The 26787-nt window shown below is 44.0% G+C and overlaps 1 protein-coding gene and 1 pseudogene across 1 annotated transcript in view; both read right to left on the reverse strand.

Annotated features, from left to right (window-relative positions):
• LOC126238097 (uncharacterized) overlaps window positions 1–26787 on the reverse strand; it is a 101049-nt gene that overhangs the window by 49953 nt on the left and 24309 nt on the right. The window contains exons 3-5 of the mRNA XM_049947767.1: window positions 19497–19782; window positions 12613–12781; window positions 5985–6263 (exon numbers count right to left, since the gene is read on the reverse strand). Coding sequence (XP_049803724.1) covers window positions 5985–6263; window positions 12613–12781; window positions 19497–19782 — 734 coding nt within the window. The remainder of the gene's footprint in view (window positions 1–5984; window positions 6264–12612; window positions 12782–19496; window positions 19783–26787) is intronic.
• Window positions 19067–19184, reverse strand: LOC126212889 (5S ribosomal RNA; annotated as a pseudogene).

Below are 26787 nucleotides of genomic sequence, written 5' to 3' on the forward strand. Positions count from 1 at the left end.
CATTGTAAAAATATGAACAATAGCTGATTTCGATGTAAAATGGTCTAAAAATAGCTATAAAATAGGGTTTAAATAGCTGATTTTGGTAATTGGTCCAGAACATACATTCCCCATTTACTAATATGCGGTCAGCATCGCGCTACCTCTGTCACTGGTATCGATAGTCACCTCCTTTGTGACTTATCTTTGGTTTTCCTGGTGGAGGTAGGGAGGATCGGAGTGGCGACAGTGAGTTGTGAACGGCACATGACGGAAAGAGAAGGGCTGGAGCAGCAGTGCCTGGCGGCGGTATCTGGTTGGGCAGATTTGAGTTGAACATCGCATGTACCCAGCCGGATACCAGAGCGACTTGTCGAATGTTGGGCAGCCGCTAAAGGAGGTGACGAAGGAGTTCTGGTGACGGGGACCTCCTACCGTTATTTTAAAACGCGTTAAAAGGATAACTGACTGTGGTGAGAGTGCACCGTAACATACTGCCTGTTGATATTCTGCTTTACCTTGGTTTGAGAGTGTTAGTGCGTCTTTTTTGAAGCCACGTGATTCTGTTAATTGGTAAACCGCTTGTGTCCGCTTGGGGTGCGATGTTGGATGCGATGTTACGAATTGAAGTGGTCACACCGGTGATTGCCACTGTACCCGGTGGCAATGTTACTGTATTGTGTCAGGTACTAAGTATGAATCTGAAACCTAATTGTGATTTAGTAAGTTGATGTGTTTCAGTCATAACTGAATTTCGTAGGGCCATCACAGAGTAAAATTTTCTGCTTTGCTTAAGCTCACGTTAACGAGTGTTTGTTGAGACTTTTTTTAACAATAGTTATTCATGCCTCATGCGGTTTAACTGCAACTGCTCTGTTTGTACTGCACCTTCTCAGTTACATGTACTTTCTTATCATCTTACCTAGACAGAGGCGTATGTTTTCACTGTGCACCACAAAGTGCATTCTAAGTATCTCTGTCAATTTTAGTGAGTTTCCCTGATCTTATTAAAAGACTTGTGAAGAGGTTTATACAGGGTGGTCCATTGATAGCGACCGGGCCAAATATCTCACGAAATAAGCGTCAACGTAAAAACTACAAAGTCCGAAACTTGTCTAGCTTGAAGGGGGAAAGCAGATGGCGCTATGGTTGGCCCGCTAGGTGGCGCTGCCATAGGTGAAACGGATATCAAATGCGGTTTTTTTAAATAGGAACCCCCATTTTTTATTACATATTCGTGTAGTACGTAAAGAAATATGAATGTTTTAGTTGGACCACTTTTTTCGCTTTGTGATAGATGGCGCTGTAATAGTCACAAACGTATAAGTACGTGGTATCACGTAACATTCCACCAGTGCGGACGGTATCTGCATCGTGATACATTACCCGTGTTGAAATGGACCGTTTACCAATTGCGGAAAACGTCGATATCGTGTTGATGTATGGCTATTGAGATGAAAATGCCCAACAGGCGTGTGCTATGTATGCTGCTTGGTATCCTGGACGACAACATCCAAGTGTCCGGACCGTTCGTCGGATAGTTACGTTATTTAAGGAAACAGGAAGTGTTCAGCCACATGTGAAACGTCAACCACGACCTGCAACAAATGATGGTGCCCAAGTAGGTGTTTTAGCTGCTGTCGCGGCTAATCCGCACATCAGTAGTAGACAAATTGCGCGAGAATCGCTAATCTCAAAAACGTAGGTGTTGAGAGTGCTACAACAACATCGACTGCACCCGTACCATATTTCTATGCACCAGGAATTGCATGGCGACGAATTTGGACGTCGTGTACAGTTCTGCCACTGGGCACAAGAGAAATTACCGGACGATGGCAGATTTATTGCACGCCTTCTCTTTAGCGACAAAGCGTCATTCACCAACAGCGGTAACGTAAACCGGCATAAGATTCACTATTGGGCAACGGAAAATCCACGATGGCTGCGGCAAGTGGAACATCAGCGACCTTGCCGGGTTAATGTATGGCGCCGCATTATGGGAGGAAGGATAATTGGCCCCATTTTATCGATGGCAATCTAAATGGTGCAACTTATGCTGATTTCCTACTTAATGTTCTACCGATGTTACTACAAGATGTTTCACTGCATGACAGAATGGCGATGTACTTCCAATATATAGGATGTCCGGCACATAGCTCGCATGCAGTTGAAGCGGTATTGAGTAGCATATTTCATGACAGGTGGATTGGTCGTCGAAGCACCATACCATGGCCCGCACGTTCACCGGATCTGACGTCTCCGGGTTTCTTTCTGTGGGGAAAGTTGAAGGATATTTGCTATGCGACAACGCCTGACAACATGCGTCAGCGCATTGTCAATGCAAGTGCCAACATTACGGAAGCCAAACTACTCGCTGTTGAGAAGAATGTCGTTCCACGTATTGCCAAATGCATTGAGGTTGACGGACATTGTTTTGAGTATTTATTGTATTAATGTGGTATTTACAGGTAATCACGCAGTAACAGCATGGGTTCTCAGAAATGATAAGTTCACAAAGCTACAAGTATCACATTGGAGCAACCGAAATAAAATGTTCAAACGAACCTATGTTCTGTATTTTAATTTAAGAAACCTACCTATTACCAACTGTTCGTCTAAAATTGTGAGCCATATGTTTTTGACTATTACAGCGCCATCTATCACAAAGCGAAAAAAGTGGTTCAATTAAAACACTCATATTTCTTTACGTACTATACGAATATGTAATAAAAATGGGGGTCCCTATTTAAAAAACCGCATTTGATATCCGTTTCACCTATGGCAGCGCCACCTAGTGGGCCAACCATAGCGCCATCTGCTTTCCCCCTTCAAGCTAGACAAGTTTCGGACTTTGTAGTTTTTACGTTGACGCTTATTTCGTGAGATATGTGGCCCGGTCACGATCAATGGACCATCCTGTGTACTACATTAGTTTATGTATTTAAGTTTGGCTTTAACTAATTGCTTTATCGAAGGTTACGAATTGTATTTGTCGTGTGAAGCGGGTCTCATCATTTGTTAGTGTATAGTCTGCTATTACGGTGCTGTATCACTTGTGATTTATGTTCACAGCTGATTGCGAAACACTCTAGTCTACCTTGGTGTTTGCAGCCGTGAGTTCTGGGCCGCTACCTTGGCGGCATCCTGCCCATCGCCCTAGGTCTAAGCTATTGCCGCGAGAGCGTTTTGCCCCGTCGTCTGTTATACCTGGCGTAAGTTGAGTAGACGTCTTGTTCCATGGAGCTATACCTGGGTTGAGTGACTGCTGCGAGGGTTGTAGGCTGTAGAGTTTAGCGAGATTAACTCAGGAACCTTTGCAAATTATCCTCTTACTGTTCATAAAAGAAGAGTGTTCAAACCCACTAGTAACTGTTCTTCATAAAATCGGATGTGCTCTGTATTTGGTAAATGTAGTTTCCCTTTACTGTACGATTCAAATTTAATTCTTACTGTTCACAAAGTAAGATGTTTTGGGTTTATTGAATACTGTTCCCTTTTGCTTACATTGGTTAGCTTCACTAGTTTGTCATTTTATATGTCACTATAATTCTGGTGGTTTTCATATTATTAATCTGAAATTTCACTGCTTAGTATGTTTTTCTTAAATAAATGTTTATTTGGTGAAAAGAATGAGCAATTTGATGGGTCTCCCTTCCAACTGTTGATGTTTGATCCTTTCTTACCATGAACCTGTTACCTGGGTTTCGATATTAATCATAAAATCACAACTGGATTTCACGAAAAATATTACATATTTACTATATAATATATTTGTTTATGATATGCTTAGGGCTTAAAACCCTTTTCAATTCTCATGTCTGATGTTTCATTGTCATATCGATACTTCAATTATTTATTATATTTTTTCATATTTTTGTTCTTCATGAAGATTTGGTACATTCCCTTGGATGACACCGGTTGCAGACACATTCGAAATACAGGTATTCCGAACAGTACGAGCATAGCGTGAAAGCAGGTTTGCCACAGTGACATTTCATGGTGTGAATTTCATTCGGGAAAGAACTGCCGTTAACATTCGCGAAAATCGTGAGTAACGTCTCATTTTTTTTACAAAAATGGCGCTTGTAACTGATTATGAATCAAGATACCCTACATTAATTTCACCAAAAACAATCGCAAAGTTTTTTTTTCTTTTTTAATTCATTCATCTGACATTGAAATAGTAGACGAATAAGGACACCGTTATATCAATATACAGTGGGAAACATTCGTGTAGTAATAATCTACATACATGGGTACGTAGATAAAAACCAAAATAAAAGTAATAATCGGGTTTCGAACATAGGGCGTAAAATTAAGAAGCTGCTACTCTAACTACTCTAGCACCATTTCGTCTAGTACATCACGCGGTAAAAGAGTATAAACTTCTCCCAAATGTGTCGAAAACTTTGACCTCGTGTTTCTCAGAAACGGTCGAGTATCTACGTATAAGCTGATCCATGAGTTCACTTATACTACTGGCCATTAAAATTGATACACCAAGAAGAAATGCAGATAATAAACGGGTATTCAGTGGACAAATATATTATACTAGAACTGACATGTGATTACATTTTAACGCGGTTTGCGTGCATAGATCCTGAGAAATCAGTACCCAGAACAACCACCTCTCGCCGTAATAACGGCCTCGATACCCCTGGGCATTGAGTCAAACTGAGCTTGGATGGCGCCTACAGGTACAGCTGCCCATGCAGCTTCAACACGATACCACCGACATTCAAGAGTAGTGACTGGCGTATTGTGACAAGCCAGTTGCTCGGACACCATTGACCATACATTTTCAATTGGTGAGAGATCTGGAGAATGTGCTGGCCAGGGCAGCAGTAGAACATTTTCTGTCTCCAGAACGGCCCGTACAGGACCTGCAACATGCGTTCGTGCATTATCCTGCTGAAATGTATGGTTTCGCAGGGATCGAATGAAGGGTAGAGCCACGGGTCGTAACACATCTGAAATGTAACGTCACTGTTCAAAGTGCCGTCAATGCGAACAAGAGGTGACCGAAACGTGTAACCAATGGCACCCCATACCATCACGCCGGGTGATACGCCAGTATGGCGATGACGAATACACGCTTCCAATGTGCATTCACCACGATGTCGCCAAACACGGATGTGACCATCATGATGCTGTAAACAGAACCTGGATTCATCCGAAAAAATGCGTTTTGCCATTCGTGCACCCAGGTTCGTAGTTGAGTACACCATCGCAGGCGCTCCTGTCTGTGATGCAGCGTCAAGGGTAACCGCAACCATGATCTCAGAGCTGATAGTCCATGCTGCTGAAAACGTCTTCGCAGTGTTCGTGCAGATGGTTATTGTCATGCAAACGTCCCCATCTGTTGACTCAGGGATCGAGACGTAGCTGCACGATCCGTTACAGCCATGCGGATAAGATGCCTGTCATCTCGACTCCTAGTGATACGAGGCCTTTGGAATCCAGCACGGCGTTCCGTATTACTCTCCTGAACCCACCGATTGCATATTCTGCTAACAGTCACTGGACCTCGACAAACGCGAGCAGCAGTGTGGCGATACGATCAACCGCAATCGCGATAGGCTACAATCCGACCTTTATCACAATCGGAAACGTGATGGTACGCATTTGTCCTCCTTACACGAGGCATCACAACGACGTTTCACGAGGCAACGCCGGTCAACTGCTCTTTGTGTATGAGAAATTGGTTGGAAACTTTCCTCATGTCAGCACGTTGTAGGTGTCGCCACCAGTGCCATCCTTGTGTGAATGCTCTGAAAAGCTAATCATTTGCATGTCACAGCATCTTCTTCGTGTCGGTTAAATTTCGCGTCTGTAGCACGTCATCTTCGTGGTGTAACAATTTTAATGGGCAGTAGTGTATTTTGACCCCACGTCTACTGAGCAAAGTCTCTGGGACACTTGCCGTGATCTCTTCGTAAATAATGTTAAGCGAAACTCTGAGTTGTCACTCGCGTGGCCGGCGTGTAGCTGTGTGCTGCACGTACCTTGGCTTGCATCCCGGCGCTGACGCGGCCCACGGAGCCATGGGGCGCCGGCGCTTGGCGGCTCATGACCATGCAGAGCGGGAAGGCCTCCGTCTGGCCGTACCACTGTGTCAGCGGGCGGCCCGTGCGCCCCTCTATCCAGGCGTGCGCCTCCGCCTTGAGCGCGGCGCCCCCCGTCATGCAGACGCGCACCTGCTGCAGCGCTGGCCGCAGTCGTTCCTCCGGACAATGTCGGGCCAGCGAGACCCACTGGTTCGGCGGCATGAACATAACGGTGGGCTGTAAAACAACTTTCCTGTTATTCTTCGTGCTAGATGGCCAAAGTGTAGCCAAATTAAGAAAAGACCAATATTTCGAAAGCTTTGCACAACAAGAAACAAGATTAAGTTTAACCGCAACAAATTTTGCATACAGCAGAGTGTAAAATACGTAATTCATAAAGCTGTACTACAAGAAAATCAATAACTGAAAACTGTCTTCCACAACATAAATCTGGAAAAATTGATGGTAAATTCCTAAGGGGCCAAATTGCCGAGGTGGTTAGCACACTGGACTCGCATTCGGGAGGACGATGGTTCAATCCCGCGTCCGGCCATCCTGATTTAGGTTTTCCATGATTTCCCTAAATCGCTCCAGGCAAATGCTGGGATGGTTCCTTTGAAAGGGCACGGCCGACTTCCTTCCCCGTCCTTCCTTAATCCGATGAGACCGATGACCTCGCCGTTTGGTCTCTTCCCCAAAACAATCCAATCCATAAATTTCGAAGCTGATAAGCTATGACTATGGACACTTCGGTTAACTGATGAAGGGTAACTGAACTGAATCGGGGGGAAATAAAATTTATGTCACTGACTTATAAAAGTAGATTTACTACTGCAAAACACAGATTTTCACTATCACTCAATTAAATTCCTGATTACATACTACGAAGTTTTGCAACAACACGTTTATTCTGTCACATCCCGCATACAACACTATTACTGCTTGCAGATGGAACCAGATCGAAGATTCTGTGTTGACTCTGTGCCGTAAGGTGTAAGTTAACGTTCGTGGGGCTACACAGGGTAGATGGCTGTAAGTTGTGTTCCTTGGTGTGTTGGGTATCTCCGTGTATACAGTCGGAAGTTAAACACACATAGCACCGTAAAATGAGGACTGGTACATTTCGTGCAGGTACATATTGAAGAATAGTGTCGCAAGTTTACAGGTTAATGCAGAATTGAGTGAAAAAGTGTATTTAAGAGACACCAATGATCATGAAAAAGAAATGTCTACGGTTACTGAAGCACTTGTTACGCAGAATAATTGCAAAACAAAGCGTGTGAACGCTCACTTCAAACCCAACAAGATAAAGCCAGCATAATTATCTAGGTGAGCTAGCTATGAAATACAGAGAAAGAAGACAGCTAGTTTTCGTTTATCATTATAAAGAACCCGAAGGAAACAGATACCTACTTATTCCTGCACTGCAAAGGACGCACCAGAGCAGTTAAAAGTTTATATACCTTAACAAATCTAAAGGTTCTACTTCATAGATATGGAAAATAATACGGTATTTTTCACTTGCGAACAAAATGTGCTATTTCTGTGTAGTAGTTTTATTATTAGTGGTTGGGTCATTTTACGTTTCACCAAAAAACTTCCATCACCATTACTTGTCACATACATATGAAGCAGCGAAAAACACTTCAACCATCCTGTTTTCTACCACCCTGTGGCGCGATCTTGCGGGAGTGCAGCATTAACATGTGAATGAATAAAGCGGCAGTGTCCCTCTAGGACTTCCCAGTTCGGCACCACCATCAATGCCATCCACGCACCTTTGCTGAGCACGTTAGAAATATATCACCAGTTATTTCGACAGCAAATCGTCCTGATGGCTGCTCTAGCGTCTGACAATTAGGCAACACCTTCAACACCACTGGAGTTGAATTTTCCTACCTTCAGGAGCTGCAGCAGCCACCGGTCTGAACTGGTGTCGAAATTCCCGACAGGTGCACTTGTAAGGTGCTCAACAAAGTTGAGGACTTAGCTCTGAGGTTGTTACCAAACTGTGTTAGTGGACTTAGCTTGACTCTTGGCCGTTTCAATCACACACATGTTAATGGGGCCACAGGAGGCAAAAAAACAGGAGAGTGGGAAACAAGAGAACTGAAAAATCTTAAGTACCCAGTGCTGATTCGGATCGCGTCCAACTTACGTTGAATGGTTTTGAATGGTCCCTAGTGGCTCCAGCCTTTCACGAGAGCAAAAGCGGCAGTAGCTTCGCGCTCCGAAGAGGGTGCGACGACGTTCAGTGGGGATGTAGTCTGTAATGGTTCTTTATTTACGTGACCATTGCGGCACTCCAACCCCAGTTATCGATACCAGTAATACCGTACTACCTTTCTGCGAAGTAACAGACATATTTTTGTGACAATATTCGCATTTGGTTTTATTTGCTGTACGATGTGTCGATATATTACAGTGATATGGTTCTTGTGTGTATTCATTTCTGTGAGACGGTCATAATCTTTGACTTACTTGTAACCCTTTTGGCGCGAATGTGCACAGAGCAGTCTTTGTTTCACTTTGCAGAAGTTGCTATTTCGCTTTGTAAAAGAACAGTCAACTCTTGTGTTTGGTTAAAGTGGAAATTAAATATATGAAGATTGATACAAAACTGTTTTCTTGATGATGTCACAATTAAGAAGAAGAATATGTGAATTTACAAGAAGTTTAATAAAAATGTGGATCGTTAACACCAAGTCAAAAAGTATTTCTACCATACCATTGTTCTGATCTGGGATTGTTTGACCATTAAGAATTTCCTGAAAAACGCATTTGTTAGGTCTTCAAATATTGCTAAAATACAGATCTGGACCTTCTAGCAGTCAACGTGTAATCACCCTAGAATCAACAAGATGAGCCATAGCAACTTCGACGAAATCTACGTGGGAATCCATTCAAGATAAGTGCCAAAATTAATGACTTTTTTACAGTGACTTCACTATTTCCATTCTGACGATACCATCCACAGTCAATAACTTTGTTGTTGCCCGATAAAACGAACATATACTGCGTGAGCAACATTATTAATCTGATTTCTAACCTACTTTGCAAGTGGTGGTATTGTTAGAAGTCTCAGAATAAGAGAAAGGTTGAAACGACCTTCCAGTCGCGCGACATGTGCACGGTGACGATGGGCAGACTTGTGGTGAAATTTGATGCCAATGTGACAACATTTACCCACTTTACAACTCAAATGAATTTCTGAGCTATGGCCTTTTTTTTTCGCATTTGTGAACACCTTGCTGTACGAAGCGCCGCCGAGACCAAAGGTGAAGTTGCAGGGCGTTACGCTTCCGCTCCATTACAGAGGAAGGATGTAGGTACCTTTGCGACAACTTTGAAAGTCAGCATCGCAATGCGAGACAGTTACGAGGTTTCGAAAAAGTGATCGTTTAACTTTGTTGTGCAGTGTACTACCAGTCGATTTTTGTTTAATGTTATGAAATACTTTTCTTATGTGACTGTCCACGGCTATTAAGTATTTTAAAAAATCACATTTGGGCCATCAGCTACACCACTGTATATTTATTATACGAGTGCATGTGCGAAAAAACAGACACCACGCGGAATCCGCAGTTGTGATACAAATCACGCAAATGGAAAGTGGAACGGGGATAAAGGAAAGGAAAGACGAGGAGGTAATGACACCAGAGGAATCGGAACTTCATGAATAGTCCACAGCGACGAGTAAAAATGAATGCCAGCTCGGGAGCCGAACCCGGAATCTCTTATTTACTAGTCAGTTGCGTTAACTACTGCGGCATCTGGACACCGCGTTTATCACCAATGTGCGGTCTATCTCGACTCTCTTCCCAGTCGACCCACACTTCCACCAAGCACCACGTACCTGCAGCTCCCGACCATGTCCTCCTTACTCGCTAATTGTAGATTCCTGCACGAGGTGGAACGCAAATGTGCATTGGCACCGAAGATTGTGGATTTATTGCTCGTTGAGACGAATTAATTATGCGAATATGTGGTGAGTGTTCTTTCGGTCATGCCTTCCTGATACGCATTTTTTTGTAGTTTGAGTAAATCTATCACGATGAATTCCGTGGTCGTTCCTATTAAAGAGACAAAAGGTCCTTTCTCATCCTTGTACTACCAGAGACCGTTCTCTGACTTCAACTGTATGTTAAACCGTATTCATCCTTTTTCAACTGAAGTTAACAGTCACGAGACAAAATACTAATTTTTATTAGATAACAGTAAAATAAAAGTATTTAAAAAGATTTTCCTGTACACCCAACTGACTGACTCATGATACAGAAAACAGGAAGATGCCAGTCACTCTGGTATAAGTCCATTCTTCGTCGTAACAACCTGCTATTACAGGGTGCTTACGATTAATCTTTCTCTACCTGAGAGGGCCCACGTGTAAAACAAGAACTCGTACGACCACGAAGTTTTGTGGAAATTTGTAAGAACATGCGGAAGAGAAATTGGCAACAAACCACTGAAAGAAACACGTTTTAATTTCCACATGAGAGGGTAAAATTTGTTAATTACGTACCGTGTTTATATTCCTGGTTACAAACGTTGCTGAGTATGACGACCATTTGCATCCACGACAGCCTGGAACAGCATACAACAGGACAATTGTTCGCGGTACTTTTGAAACGGTACCTGCTGTGACACAGATCATGCACTGCTTGGAAATAGTACTCTGTGTCCAGCATTCCCAACCAAGGTAACGGTAATTCCTTCAACAATTTGTAGCGCAATTGGCCGTTGGGAATTTCCAGAAGTAATTCCCAAATGGCCAGTTAATTCGAACTTCCAAATCACGTCTTCAATCCTGATAAAGAAAGATCTCTCTGTGTTCCTTTAATGCGTCGATATCGCGAAGAGCAGCAGACTATTGCTGTTGTTTTGGTAAAACAGTTTTACGGGTACAGCCCTGCTCACCTTTTCCAGACCCATGTTGACTATCTGCAACTGTAATGCACACTGATGCTTCTGCTTCAACCCTACGTCGCCCTACCAGCACCGGTGCCTAAGGACAAGTCGTGACACTGATACTATTAGCGACGCAAATATTGCAGCATACAGTGTAGACATCACTTCTATAACGATGAGTACCTGAAGGTAATTAGTTTTCCGCCTACACTGGCCCAGATAGCTAAATTTAATTCTAACACATTTGTACTTGTGCATTCGTCCCCTGAAATGTTAAAATCAAAGATATCTGTTACAGTCTCTGCACTTTCAAGTCCAATACGTGGTTCTTATTCAGTCCACAGCACAGTGCTTTTAAACATTACCCTTATGTCCACCTATTGGTGAATGATTTAGCGCTCCCCTTTTACAAAGATTCGTTTTTCATTTCTTGTCATTCTTTACGCATGATAAGCTTAGAAATCACTTCTTTCAGGAAGTTTTTCAAGGTTTGCAGCGGCTTTACGACTACCATCGAACAAATTCTAACACTAATTTCAATCTATAGAGATCCACCCTATATTTCTACTTTACAAGCTGCACATGGGACAGAAGTACGAAAAGCACAGAATCTGTAAACTATGACTCACTAGATTAAATAACGACTGCTATTGATATTAATTATAATTTCTGTCATTATTGTGCTAAATGTGATCCAAATTTCAACTTCCCCTCTGTCTTGTCGTGACGAGAGATAAATGGAAAGGCTACGAACTATTAGGAATTCAAGATAATTCAGTTTAAAACAAACCTGTGTACAAGGGAGTCAGATTTATATTCTGTGTGACAAGAGATGACCGCTGAAACCTTTCGAGCCCTCTGGACTACGTCACTTGTTACGCCAATATTTGTGTCAAATTACGAATCTGATAAATGTTTTGATTCACATTCATCGTTAACGAGAGGTATTAAATAGTTTGAAATTTACGCGTAAATATTTTTTCATGCGTGATTCATCCGCAATAGACCAATTAACAGAAGCACTGCACGCAACGAGCACTTCAGCAGAACTTCACAACACGAGCGGTGTAAGGACTACGCTACGAGCTGATAGTGTGTGTTACGTATCTTAGGATAGCGTCCGTTGCACTTGGGCCGAGAATGGCGTTGTTCGGTGCAACAGGAAGCACTGTTCTTAACAAGTCACCGTATGATTGTGATCGGCACCAACTCCATAACTGTTAATCTAAAATAGGAGACGGACACTTTTTGCTTGCATTTTATTCAGTCCTCAATAACGTATTTCCGAATGATTTTTTTTTTTTTTTTTTTTTTTTTTTGTTACTGATCTACAATCCAAGCGTGTTTCACCGCATGCAATTATATATTAGCAGGTCTGCTTCGAAACGCGTAAGTGAATGGAATGTATTTACTGTTTGTAAAAACTAGCACTTATCCGAAATATACTGACAACTGCCTTTTATTTACAATCTCAATGCCAAAAATAATATTAAATAAAATACATCTGAAACACCTACGGGTATCGAAAGGTCAGTCCACAAAAAAGCGGGAAAAAGGCGTTTACTAATATTTTATTTAGATTACGTATGAGACTGAAATGGTGAGTATGGTTGCATTACATAGTACGTGCTAATAACCGTACTTGAAACTTAGACTGTCTCTTTAATTGGTGTCTAACCTTAGACATCTCGATGTGTTCCAGCAGAGTTTGAGGACTGAACTCAGGCGTCACGACGAACTTCATGCCGGTGTCGATACTCCAGAGCGTGAACAGCGTTCCACTGACCCAGAAGAACCCCGTTGTGAACAAAACGATGTCGTCTCCTCCAAAAATAGCATCGCTTCGCCTGAAATCACAAACGACGACTGCTCAGTTGAACTATTCCAAGTTCTTCTAAACGCTGAAATGTAAAAATTTCGTTTTTACTGTTTGTAAAAACTAGCACCTATCCGAAATATACTGACAACTGCCTTTTATTTACAATCTCAATGCCAAAAATAATATTAAATAAAATTCATCTGAAACACCTACGGGTATCGAAAGGTCAGTCCACAATATTCAGACATTTGTTAAAGGCATGTGGTAACACACGTAAGTCTAGCTATAAAGTACATCATACTAATTAAGATTAAAGGTAATACTATACCTGTAATACATTTTTCAACAAATTATAACTATCTTGACAGTGAGTAATGATAACGAATCGACACAGGATGAGTGGCCAAACTCTGATTATCTGCGCCATCGCAAACAACAAGACCATAACGCCCAGCTCAACACGGCCTATGTCATTGCGTCAGAGATAAATGATTGTATCTGTTTTGTCTCGTATTGAACCACTTCCCTTTTACGAAAACTGGTCTCATTTAATACAGGATACATCACTATATTCTGCTACATTATCATGTTTTTGAAGTATAAGGTGCGTCGGAAGAACTCTATAATTCTATAAATGGTCTGAAACTTGAATTGGACAAAAAGTTTAAATATCTGAGTACATACGCAGGTGGAGAGACATGTTAAGAGGCTGCACAAACCACAAACAAATGAAGCAGAATTTTTTGCTGCATGCAGTCTGCCTTATAGGAGTGTTATGGTACCATGCAAAACATATTGCTTGAAATCAGGTATTCCAGAGTAGATCTATTTTGTTACAAATGAGAGTATAAAAAGTAAACAGATAGCTTTAACGGGTTACAAATGACTTTTATTAACTCTGCACGGCTCATTTCAACATAGTACGAAATTGATTCGAAAATTATGAATTCAGTTTTGACGGCACTGTACTACTTGTAAATTAAACAGGAAAACTTGTGCTGGACTGGGACAAGAAGTCGCATTTCCAAATTATCGCAAACGGTCACCTTTACAGTTTCGGCTATCTGTGCGTACTCCTTGCACCAATCCAAACCTCCATATGCCATGGACGCTGATGACCTCGATGTTGAGCGCCCATAAACCCCAACACACACACACACACACACACACACACACACACACATATGCCACACTGTTCGAGAAACGTGTACGGCTAGCCAAATGACGCAGTCTGCTTTCGGTAGTGTGGCGTATGGTCATCCTGTTTATGTTCCTGCCATGATAGTGCTCAGATGGTATTTTGTGGCTAGCACTCACATCCTTCTCCATGCAACTTACTTCTTCGACACACCGTGACATTTTCACAACGAGAACCGACACTAAGGTTCTGTTTTACGTCCGAGTAGTAGCAACCGAAAGGTGAAGAATTTTTTATGTGATGATGCTCGCATCAGTCATCATTAGCTAGTAGGTATTCACCTCCTTGTATATGAGCAATAAGGTCTACGCTAAGCTGGTGGATGAAGCGGCTTGTGAAAAGATTCTCAGTAAGATGAACTACGTTCAGTTCAGACATTCGAACGGATCATTTGGCCCCACGAAACTGGGACATGCAGGTGTTGGCCAGAGGATGATACGTCTGTTCGAAATGCTGTTGAGGTGCCAGAACAGGTGGTGAGTACAGCGCTGACCCTATGACACTCTGATACCTTGTACATCGTAAAAATGAATGGGCTGCGCCAGATGTGCGTAGAAGCCTTACTGAACATGTCCTGTACTGTTTGCATATAGGCAAATTCCATGCCATCATAATTTATGACAGTCAGCTGAAGATGTGTTCGGGTTGTGAGCAAAAGGGACATTTCAGATCAATGTGTAGGCAACGTCACATCACGTAGTTGCTGCTCAGGAGAGAAGAAGATGTCGCCCAGTCCAATGGTGTACCCATTAACATACAATGGGGGGGGGGGGGGAATTCACCAATCTGTACTGTGTGAGCACTGACTGTTGACAGAAGTGACGTCTTCAGTCTAACCTTGGCAGCCTGTGACACAATGGCAGGGCACTGCAGACGGACAGTAAGCACTGTCCGAATATACCCAGCACCAATCTTGCAATACAAAAGGTAAACAGCCCCAAAGGAGAGGTTGGCCACCACAGACTTGCTGATGAGGACTGAAGCTTTTGTCCACAATTTCTACCCCTAGTCATTGTTTAACATTCATGTTCATGTCCTAAAACGATGGACACCATAGTTGTGGAAGAGACTTCAAGTGGCTCCATGTGATAGTTGCTGGACAATGTCTGCAGAGGATGTGGACCCTGATTAGGGTGGCCACCCACAGCATGAAGATAATGTTGTTGGTTCCTTAATTGGTATTTGATCGGCAGTGGACTCACAGGAGACCTCTCACAGCACCATGCTTTTGGACAATGGACCACTGAGATTTAGTCGTTGCACCCATCACAGATGTGCTGAAACCTTCAGCCACCCTTTTAATTCTGCTAGATAATTACAGCCCAAGCATGATTGTGTCATGATTTCGAGCACATTATGCTTCTTCCTCCAGCTAAAAGAGTTGCAGCTGCATCACTTCATTATAGTTAAATGATATTGGAGAGAACTCATTGTCGATGGTGGGATCTTCTTCAGGTCCCCTACAACCTCCACCCCACTCAACGGTGCCAATGATATTGCCTCCGCATGCCAGGATACTGGATGCCCCATCAACCTGCTCAAGAAGCAAGCTGCAGATGTTTCGTGCCACATTGTGGTGGCGAATCCTGACATCACACTCCTGCAGAAAGTATACAGCGACCAGTTCCCAGCTAGTAATCGATACGAGGTTTACCAGGGTCCATGCATGGAAAAAGGCAAAGGTATGGCCATTCTCATGCAGGAACACATTATGGTCAGTGGTGTGACCTACCTCCCATAAGCAGGATGACTTGGGCGTCAGGATCTGAATATGTACACCCTCACTGTTACAGACAAAAGGAGATACCATTCAAGGTTTTATGCAAAGGTAGCTGCGCTGTTATTAGAGGGGAGCTACGACCATATCATACCAGGAGGCGAATCAATTGTGTCCTTTCTGTGCAGGATCAAATGCCGCATTCTAGCAAGTGCTGGTAACAGCAAAGTCTAGTGCAGAACCTACACCTCGTCGATACCTGGCGGAATATTTATAGCGTCAGACAGGGAAATACCTGCATTACCAGACAATCAACAAGTCACCTTAACCGGATATAGGTCTCCCAGTTACTTATGGCAGATATGCTGAGGTATGGCCGACAGTCTTTGTCGATAATTACGCCTACCTGCTCGCTATCTCCCCATAAGACACAGTATGTGGCAGAGCAGGAGACTGTGAAAGATGAATGTCACGCTCCTTGAAGATCTGGAGTGCTGGTAGAAGACAGTAGAGACATGGATAAATGTGAGAGGTGGCATAAGAGTTTTCCTTCCACGTCCTGGCGGTGTCCTGATTTCGAAAAACCCGCTCTGCAGTTCGCTATGAATCACCATGATCGACACAGTACTGGTAATGGTACATTATGCATTGTCAGTTTATGTCACACCGGGAGATATCCCCCCAACCACTGTCACTAGGACGTTATTTTCAGGTTCGACTACTACAAGCGAAGATCACTACACTACACGATGCCATCTTGAGGGCACACTTGCGCAAGTGCGTAGCTAGGACGGAATTAGGAGTGAACAGCTGGCCATCCATCACATGATCCATGAACACTACAGATCTCACAGAATGCTGCCAGCCCAAAAGGATATCGCCAACACCTGTTTGGATCATTACCAGCGGTTCTACACCATAGAAGACCACGATGCTGGAGACTGATGAAGTCCTCCGCTCGCTGCCTCAGGCGCTCAATGAACATGTGGAGGCAATCCTCATGGACCTCATATCAGAGGAGGATGTCTGATGCCCTCCGAAAAGAGGCGACACACAAATCGCCAAGCTCAGATGGTCTCCTGACAGTGTTTTATCATATGTTGCACGGTGTTACGATGCCCCAGTGAGTTACAATATAGCAAGATCCCTACAGTGCAGATGACATCTGCCTCTGTAGACACCATCCTTATATCAGTCAATCTGCAAGAAAGGAAATTGCTGATTACTGGCCCCCTACGCTACTCAACAGCAAATTCAAGATCTTTACGAGGATTTTGGCTGCCTAAATTTTGAGTACCCTGCCCCAAGACGTGTTTATGGACCAGACGTGTCTTGGTGGTAACAGCAACATACAGATGGCACTCAGTGTTTACAACAAAGCCATCACACTGGCAGAGGCTTATCCTGTGCACAGCTGCTTGCCATTGGTGGACTTCATCAAGCTTTTGATGGCGTACGTCATTAATATCTTGAGAAGGTGATGTGGTGGCTGCCCTTCTCCCAGTCTTTCATTGACACTGTGATGCGCCTTCTGAATGATGTGTCTTCACAGGTTATGATCAATGGACTTACAGCAGACACAATGACCGTTACTCTCTCTCTGAAGCACGATTGTTCCCTGTCAGTGCTTTTCTATGATACTCCCATAGAGTCGCTGTTGCACAGACTTTGTTGTCGCCTGCAGGGCTTAACGATGCACACTCTGCTGCAGAGTGAAAATCTCATTCTGGAAACATCCCCCAGGCTGTGGCTAAGCCATTTCTCCGCAATATCCTTTCTTCCGGGAGTGCTATTTCTGCAAGGTTCGGCCGGCCGAAGTGGCCGTGCGGTTAAAGGCGCTGCAGTCTGGAACCTCAAGGCCGCTACGGTCGCAGGTTCGAATCCTGCCTAGGGCATGGATGTTTGTGATGTCCTTAGGTTAGTTAGGTTTAACTAGTTCTAAGTTCTAGGGGACTAATGACCTCAGCAGTTGAGTCCCATAGTGCTCAGAGCCATTTGAACCATTTTTGCAAGGTTCGCAGAAGTGCGTCGGTGAAGTTTCTAAGGTAGGAGACGAAGTACTAGCAGAATTCAAGCTGTGAGGACGTCTCCTGAGCCGTGCAGGGATAGCTCAGATAGTAGAGCAGTTATCCCCGAAAGGTAAAGGTCCCGAGTTCGAGTCTCAGTCCGGCACAAATTTTTAATCTGCCAGAAAGTTTCATATTGACACAATCTTTGTGAAGACATCATGGCGCCAATGGCGGGTCAGAAGGATCAGTCGGCGTCTTGCCGCTAGTAACCGTGACTGTAGTGTCTAAAGTTGGTTTCGCTCTAAGGTCGGTCTTTGTGTCGTACTTATGCCTTAATTTTGTTTTCGTTGTTTAGCTTTGACACTATAATTGCACAGTTCTACGAATAAAGATCCTTTGTTTAATCTGCCTTCCTCTTCTACAAAAAATGAAACAGGGGCAAACAATATTGGTATGTATGGGATAGAAGATAAGAATAATTTAAAAACTCTTTAAAGAATTCTGGACAGAAAGCAATGTGATGTCGATTTATTATGTTCAGTTCAACGATCAACAGATATTATGAAAAATGATATAAAGTATTAGTGATAGATAACAGTTGAAAATTAGCGACTTTTTATGAAATTAAAACTGCATTCAGCAGTACTGCAGTAACTGCAGTAACTGCAGTAACTGCATTCAGCAGAAGCAATTTTGTCAAAAAGTATATTTGTGCTACATAAACTAACCAATGAAGATAAAATAAATTAGATAGTACATCATATTTCAGTAACACGTTATATGAGATTCATCTTTAGCGCAAACCACAGCCGCAGGAACGAGACGTGATGCTGCGTGTTGATCAGTAAAGGCATTCAGGAGAACCGGTTTCCAAATTTCGGTCTAACACAGATTTGGGTTTCCTTTTGTCTCCCTAAATCAGGCAAGGCCAATTCCAGGATGGGTTCTTTAAAGAGCCCACCTCTCATTCTCTTCCTCATCTCTCCTTGTAACGAGCTTATGTCCCATATCCACGCTTTCACCGGCGATGGGTCGTTTCACTTTAATTTCCTTTACTATTTAAGAGTAAGGCAGGCAGCCACCACTGCATCAGAGACTCTTTACGTAGCTGTTGTCTCAAATTTCAGTAGATAACCAAATATATTCGCAACACAACACTTTGAGCAGTCTGGGGACAAATATTCACTACCACTCCGTCGTCAGGCCACGAGTGGTCTACCGGGACCATCCGACCGCCGTGTCATCCTCAGTCGAGGATGCTGATAGGAGGGGCGTGGGGTCAGCACAACGCTCTCCCGGTTGTTATGATGGTATTCTTGACCGAAGCCGCTACTATTCGGTCGAGTAGCTTCTCAGTTGGCATGACGAGCCTGAGTGCACCCCGAAAAATGACAACAGCGCATGGCGGCCAGGATGGTCACCCATCCAAGTGCCGGCCACGCCCGACAGCGCTTAACTTCGGTGATCTCACGGGAACCGGTGTAGCCACTGCGGCAAGGCCGTTGCCCAAAATATTCACTAACATATTGCAATTTTATTGACGTTGTAAAGTATGTGTTGCTTCACAGTTAAATTAGGATATTTTGCTTGTGTATTCTGTTTTCTTTGGTTTATGATCCAAAGTGGCAAACTCTTCCAATTCACACTTACTATCTTATAATTAGGACAGTAGAGCAAATTAAAAAATTATCTTTAAATAATATTTGATACTTCGATTAATTCACCTAGCTTATGCCACCACTGTAGTATTCAGAGTACTGTATGATAGGCTTGTTAAGATTGTTGACAACTATTAAAACGCTAAATTTATTCGCCTTACGCGAGTAAGCGCATCGTTACGGCCAAGGTGCGGCGAGGTATGCGGATGGTCTTGGGGTGTCCCGTGGTACCAGAACTGAGCAGAGCGACGGCGGGGGCCGTGTTGTCCGCCTGCAGCCCCTGGGCGCTCCCCATCAGCAGCTGCTGAGCGTCAGCTACCGACTCAGCAGACCCCAGCACCTGCAGCGGGCAGTCGGTCGGTTTGGCGTCTGATGCGGACTTCTCGAACTGTGGCTGGCACAGCACCGCTACCGGCTTCAGCTCGTGTAGCACTCGGTGCAGGCTCTCTGCAGTGAAAACAATCGCCAAGACTTTCATTTCAAAAAGCTCCGTACTTATTTAAGGATCTACCAGATAAAGGCCAAAAGCGCCATTACTAACAATATTTAGCATCTTAAAGAGCAAAATAGAGGTATTATACACTCCTGGAAATGGAAAAAAGAACACATTGACACCGGTGTGTCAGACCCACCATACTTGCTCCGGACACTGCGAGAGGGCTGTACAAGCAATGATCACACGCACGGCACAGCGGACACACCAGGAACCGCGGTGTTGGCCGTCGAATGGCGCTAGCTGCGCAGCATTTGTGCACCGCCGCCGTCAATGTCAGCCAGTTTGCCGTGGCATACGGAGCTCCATCGCAGTCTTTAACACTGGTAGCATGCCGCGACAGCGTGGACGTGAACCGTATGTGCAGTTGACGGACTTTGAGCGAGGGCGTATAGTGGGCATGCGGGAGGCCGGGTGGACGTACCGCCGATTGCTCAACACGTGGGGCGTGAGGTCTCCACAGTACATCGATGTTGTCGCCAGTGGTCGGCGGAAGGTGCACGTGCCCGTCGACCTGGGACCGGACCGCAGCGACGCACGGATGCACGCCAAGACCGTAGGATCCTACGCAGTGCCGTAGGGGACCGCACCGCCACTTCCCAGCAAATTAGGGACACTGTTGCTCCTGGGGTATCGGCGAGGACCATTCGCAACCGTCTCCATGAAGCTGGGCTGCGGTCCCGCACACCGTTAGGCCGTCTTCCGCTCACGCCCCAACATCGTGCAGCCCGCCTCCAGTGGTGTCGCGACAGGCGTGAATGGAGGGACGAATGGAGACGTGTCGTCTTCAGCGATGAGAGTCGCTTCTGCCTTGGTGCCAATGATGGTCGTATGCGTGTTTGGCGCCGTGCAGGTGAGCGCCACAATCAGGACTGCATACGACCGAGGCACACAGGGCCAACATCCGGCATCATGGTGTGGGGAGCGATCTCCTACACTGGCCGTACACCACTGGTGATCGTCGAGGGGACACTGAATAGTGCACGGTACATCCAAACCGTCATCGAACCCATCGTTCTACCATTCCTAGACCGGCAAGGGAACTTGCTGTTCCAACAGGACAATGCACGTCCGCATGTATCCCGTACCACCCAACGTGCTCTAGAAGGTGTAAGTCAACTACCCTGGCCAGCAAGATCTCCGGATCTGTCCCCCATTGAGCATGTTTGGGACTGGATGAAGCGTCGTCTCACGCGGTCTGCACGTCCAGCACGAACGCTGGTCCAACTGAGGCGCCAGGTGGAAATGGCATGGCAAGCCGTTCCACAGGACTACATCCAGCATCTCTACGATCGTCTCCATGGGAGAATAGCAGCCTGCATTGCTGCGAAAGGTGGATATACACTGTACTAGTGCCGACATTGTGCATGCTCTGTTGCCTGTGTCTATGTGCCTGTGGTTCTGTCAGTGTGATCATGTGATGTATCTGACCCCAGGAATGTGTCAATAAAGTTTCCCCTTCCTGGGACAATGAATTCACGGTGTTCTTATTTCAATTTCCAGGAGTGTAATAAGGAAGAGATGCTACCGAGAGAGTTACAGATATTCACTGCAGGATGGAGGAAAAGTTGTATGAGCTAAACATAGCTGAAAATTGGATCATTAAAAAGACTGAAGCATAGATCTTGCCCCTTTGCTCTGTGACAGTATCACTTAATGCCATTTCAATAAATGGACAATAGGTCGAGCAATACAAAATAAGTGGGAATTGTTAATATTTGAAACTGTAGCCAGATCATGTACCAATTGTTACTTCTCACCCATAAAATTCACGATATGGTGAAATACATCAAGAATTGATAGTGAAACTCTAAAACAACTTATCCCTTAAGTAAAAGATTTATTTCTTTATTTACAATATGATAATCTTAAACAAGAGCACTCTTATATGTAAACGTAAAAGTGTAATTAACATGTTGTTGTTGTTGTGGTCTTCAGTCCTGAGACTGGTTTGATGCGGCTCTCCATGCTACTCTATCCTGTGCAAGCTTCTTCATCTCCCAGTACCTACTGCAACCTACATCCTTCTGAATCTGTTAAGTGTATTCATCTCTTGGTCTCCCTCTACGATTTTTATCCTCCACGCTGTCCTCCAGTACTAAATTGGTAATCCCTTGCTGCCTCAGAACATGTCCTACCAATCGATCCCTTCTTCTAGCCAAGTTGTGCCACAAACTTCTCTTCTCCCCAATCCTGTTCAATACCTCCTCATTAGTTATATGATCTACCCAGCTAATCTTCAGCATTCTTCTGTAGCACCACATTTCGAAAGCTTCTATTCTCTTCTTGTCCAAACTACTTATTGTCCATGTTTCACTTCCATACATGGCTACACTCCATACAAATACTTTCAGAAACGACTTCCTGACACTTAAATCTATACTCGATGTTAACAAATTTCTCTTCTTCAGAAACGCTTCCCTTGTCATTGCCATTCTATATTTTGTATTCTCTCTACTTCGTCCATCATCAGTTATTTTGCTCCCCAAATAGCAAAACTCCTTTACTACTTTAAGTGTCTCATTTCCTAATCTAATTCCCTCAGTATCACCCGATTTTATTCGACTACATTCCATTATCCTCGTTTTGCTTTTCTTGATGTTCATCTTATATCCTCCTTTCAAGACACTTTACATTCCGTTCAACTGCTATTCCAAGTCCTTTGATGTCTCTGACAGAATTACAATATCATCGGCAAACCTCAACGTTTTTATTTCTTCTCCATGGATTTCAATACCCTCTCCTAATTTTTCTTTTGTTTCCTTCACTGCTTGCCCAATATACAGATTGAATAACATTGGGGAGAGGCAACAACCCTGTCTCACTTCCTTCCCAACCACTGCTTCCCTTTCATGTCCTTCGACTCTTATAACTGCCATCTGGTTTCTATACAAATTGTAAATAGTCTTTCGCTCCCTGTATTTTACCCCTGCCACTCAGAATTTGAAAGAGAATATTCCAGTCAACATTGTCAAAAGCTTTCTCTAAGTCTACAAATGCTAGAAACGTAGGTTTGCCTTTCCTTAATCTAGCTTCTAAGATAAGTCGTAGGGTCAGTATTGCCTCACGTGTTCCAATATTTCTACGGAATCCAAACTGATCTTCCCCGAGGTCGGCTTCTACCAGTTTTTCCATTCGTCTGTAAAGAAGTCGCGTTATTATTTTGCATCCGTGATTTATTAAACTGATTGTTCGATAATTTTCACATCTGTCAGCACCTGCTTTCTTTGGGATTGGAATTATTATATTCTTCTTGAAGTCTGAGGGTATTTCGCCTGTCTCATACATCTAAAATAGACTACAGCACAATATGAAAAAGATCAGTACTTCCTACACCACGTCTGAGCCACCATCAGAGTTCCACATCCAAGGACTGCAGCCAGAGTCGCATTGATAAAATCTCCCAAAGAATGGAACTTTAAGAAAGCTAAATGGACGCAGTTTACCACACAAGTGGACAATAGTCTGAGCTGTTTACCTCCAAAAGCAGAGAAAACGTGGGAAGATTACTATTTGTTTGACAATAAAACATTCAAACAAATTTGTGATAATGAAGGCTAACAGCAACTTCTGAGATATCGATAAGCATTAAGAGTCAAATAAACTCCGTGCCACGAAGATGGCAGTTACAATTCATACTTCCCTGGGTGTTTAATTGCAATCTTCTACAGTTCTTGTAAGCCACTAGTCTAAGTAAATTGGTTTCAGTGAACCTGAACTCTCTCCTCAGAGACGTATTATCGATCCAGATTACCTCTGTCAATGTATAAAAACCTATAACGGCTGCAAAACTGTCTGTCTTGCGGCAAGTGTTGAGGACGAATGTGCCTAAGCATACCTGCTTCATCCTAATGGAATGACACCCTAGACAGGTCGAGGCTGTGACAAAACTGACAAGTGGAGTCATGTCATAGGGACTTAAGTCGCTTGGCAGTGGCAGCCGCCGAGCCGAGAGGACGCGCAGCAGAGCAACAGCAGCACTTGTGTGATAAACTGTAAATTAATTTAGTCTTTGTTTTATGTTCACGTGCTTCTGCAAAGTAGTGAACTGTGTATTTCACTGTGTAGATAGTGGTTAGAAAATTAATAGTAGTTTCTGTTTTTGTCTTGTGAATATCCTTGTGTAGGGCGGCTTCCTAATGTAAATTTTCCGTGTAGAGAAATTTATTTCTTTTTAATAGCTTGCGGTCTCAGAGTTCAGTAAGAAATCTGCACACCCAATTTTAGTGTTACTTTATTCTCCTTTGTATATTTTCAAAGTCAGTAGCATCATGTGAGACCTTATATCTATTTCATACACAGTACCATATGGCTAGGGACTGTGCTTGTTGTGAGCGGACACAAGGAGAGTGGGCTGCTGTCCGTAAACAGCTGGAAGCTGCGTTGGCTACCGTCGACAAGCTATAGCTAACGCTCGAAGTTGCTGTGACGTCGGGGCGCCAGTGAAGAGACCTGCGACACCTTTGGTGTCACTGGAATCCCCTGGTGGACCAGATGTCACTGCTGCTCCCGATACGCAATCAGTCCGTCGTCACTCCAGAGTGAGTGACAGACTTGGATGGGTTCGCGTGTCACTGGGCGTAAGGCGAAAGAGGAAGCAGGCCGTGCGGCTGGCTCCCTATGTCTTAGGTACGAGGTGCTTCCCAGTGTTGATGATAACTCTGAGCCAGCACGGGACGCCTCTCCTGTTGGGCCAGCGGTCGATTTTCCTGTCCAGTCCGGACAAGCACACAGGGTGGGTATGCTAGTCATTGGGAGCTCCATTGTTAGGCTGGTGATGGAGCCCCTAAGAGAGATAGCTGGTAAGAGGAGTGTGCATTCCAGTTTTCCGGGAGGTCTCATTTGTGATGTGTAAGAGGCCGTGCCGGCGGGTATCGAGCGCAATGGGTGCAACCGGCTGCACCTAGTGGCACATGTCACCGCGAATAACGCCTGCCGCTGGGGTTCTCAGGTCCTCCTCGGCTGCTTACGGCGGCTAGCTGATTCGGTGAAGGCAACTTGCAACTCACGCGGGATGCAGGCTAAGCTGTTTATTTGTAGCATCGTACCCAGGGCTGTTCGCAGTAATCTGGTTTAGAGCAGAATTGAAGATCTAAACCAGAGGTTTAGACGGCTCTGCGGCGGTATCGAATTTCTCGACCGCCGCTATCGGGTGCAGAACTGCAAGCCTCCCCTTAATAGGTCAGGCATACACTACACGCAGGAAGCGGTGTGTCATGCTCACAGGGCTTTTTTAGTTTAGATGACCCCTCCCTTGGGAACAAAGCCACAGCGACCTCAGAGAATTTTTGGTCCTCGCACATCAGAGCTAGAAAAGATTAATATTACTTGAGTAAACTGCAGCAGCATCCAAGGAAGGGTCCCAGAATTAGTATCGCTTATTGAATGTTATAATGCACAGATAGTATGGGGAACAGAAATCTGGTTGAAGCCAGAAGTCAACGACAACGAAATGCTAAATACAGACTGGAGTGTTTATCGCAAGGATAGGTTAGTCGCCAATGGTGGCGGCGTGTTCATTGCACTAAAAAATCCGATAAAATCTAGTGAGGTTATCACAGATTCCGAATGTCAATTAATCTGTTTGAAACTGAGTATCAAAGGGTGGTCAAAAATGGTGATCAGGTGCTTTTATAGGACACCTGGGTCAGGATCTGTAGTTGTAGAGCGCTTCACACAGTGCTTGCAGAATATCATTGGTAATTTTCCTGATCATGCTGTTGTTAGGGGGTGACTTCAACTTGCCAGGAAGAGATTGGGAGTGTTATGCCATCAAAACTGGTGCCAGAGAGAGGGAATGGTGTGGCATTGTTCTGGATGTCTTGTCCGAAAATTACCTTGAGCAGATAGCTAGGGAACCAACTCGTGAGGGTAACGTCTTAGACCTCCTGGCAACAAACAGACCTGAACGTATCGTATCGGTTAACGTAGAGGAAGGTATCAGTGATCGTAATCTATGATAGCATCTATGAAGACGGGTCCTACAAGGAATATCAAGAAATGAAGGAAGATATATTTGCTCAGCAAGGGTGACAGAATACTCAGCAGTCAGCATCAAATCAGCATTAGGACCCAGATGTGGAGAACAAATGGAAAAAATTCAAAGGCATCGTTCAATATGCCCTCGACAAGTATGTTACGAGTAAGTTTTTAAGGGATGGGAAAGATCCACCATGGTTTAACAGCCGTGTTATAAAAGCGCTACGTAAACAAAGCTCATGTCATCTCAGATTCAAGAGAAGTAAAAACCTAGCTGACAAACAAAAGCTGAACGAAACGAAAATGAGCGTAAGGAGAGCAATGAGAGAAGCATTCAATTATTTCGAAAGTACGACGTTGTCAACCAACCTGAGTAAAAACCCTAAGAGATTTTGGTCGTTTGTAAAATCAGTAAGTGGGTCAAAATCATCTATTCATTCTCTCAGTGACCACACCGGCACCGAAACGGACAGTAACAGAGAGAAGGCCGAAATACTTCATTCGGTCTTCCGAAGATGTTTCACAGCGGAAGACCATGACACTGCCCCTCCTCTCAATCGTCGTGCGATCGTCGAAATAGCAGATATTGAGATAAACGATCGAAAGGCTTCAAGACCAGGTAAGATACCTATAAGATTCTATAAAGATCATGCGAAAGAACTTGCTCCCCTTCTAGCAGCAATTTATCGTAGATCGCTTGAGCAACGAAAGGTACCTAACGACTGGAAAATATCGCAGGTCATTCCTGTTTTTAAGAAAGACCGTAAGATAGATCCACACAATTGTAGACCTATATCATTGACGTCAATCTTTTGTAGAATTATGGAACATGTTTTATGCTCAAGAATTATGACGTTCTTGGAAATTGAACAGCTCCTCTGTAAAAATCAACAAGAATTCCGCGAACAGAGATCCTGCGAAACTCAGCTCGCTCTGTTCCTCCATGAGATCCGCAGCGCAGTGGACAACGGCGCTCAGGC

Source organism: Schistocerca nitens, chromosome 1 (assembly GCF_023898315.1).
Source record: "Schistocerca nitens isolate TAMUIC-IGC-003100 chromosome 1, iqSchNite1.1, whole genome shotgun sequence".
NCBI classification, from domain to species: Eukaryota; Metazoa; Arthropoda; class Insecta; order Orthoptera; family Acrididae; genus Schistocerca; species Schistocerca nitens.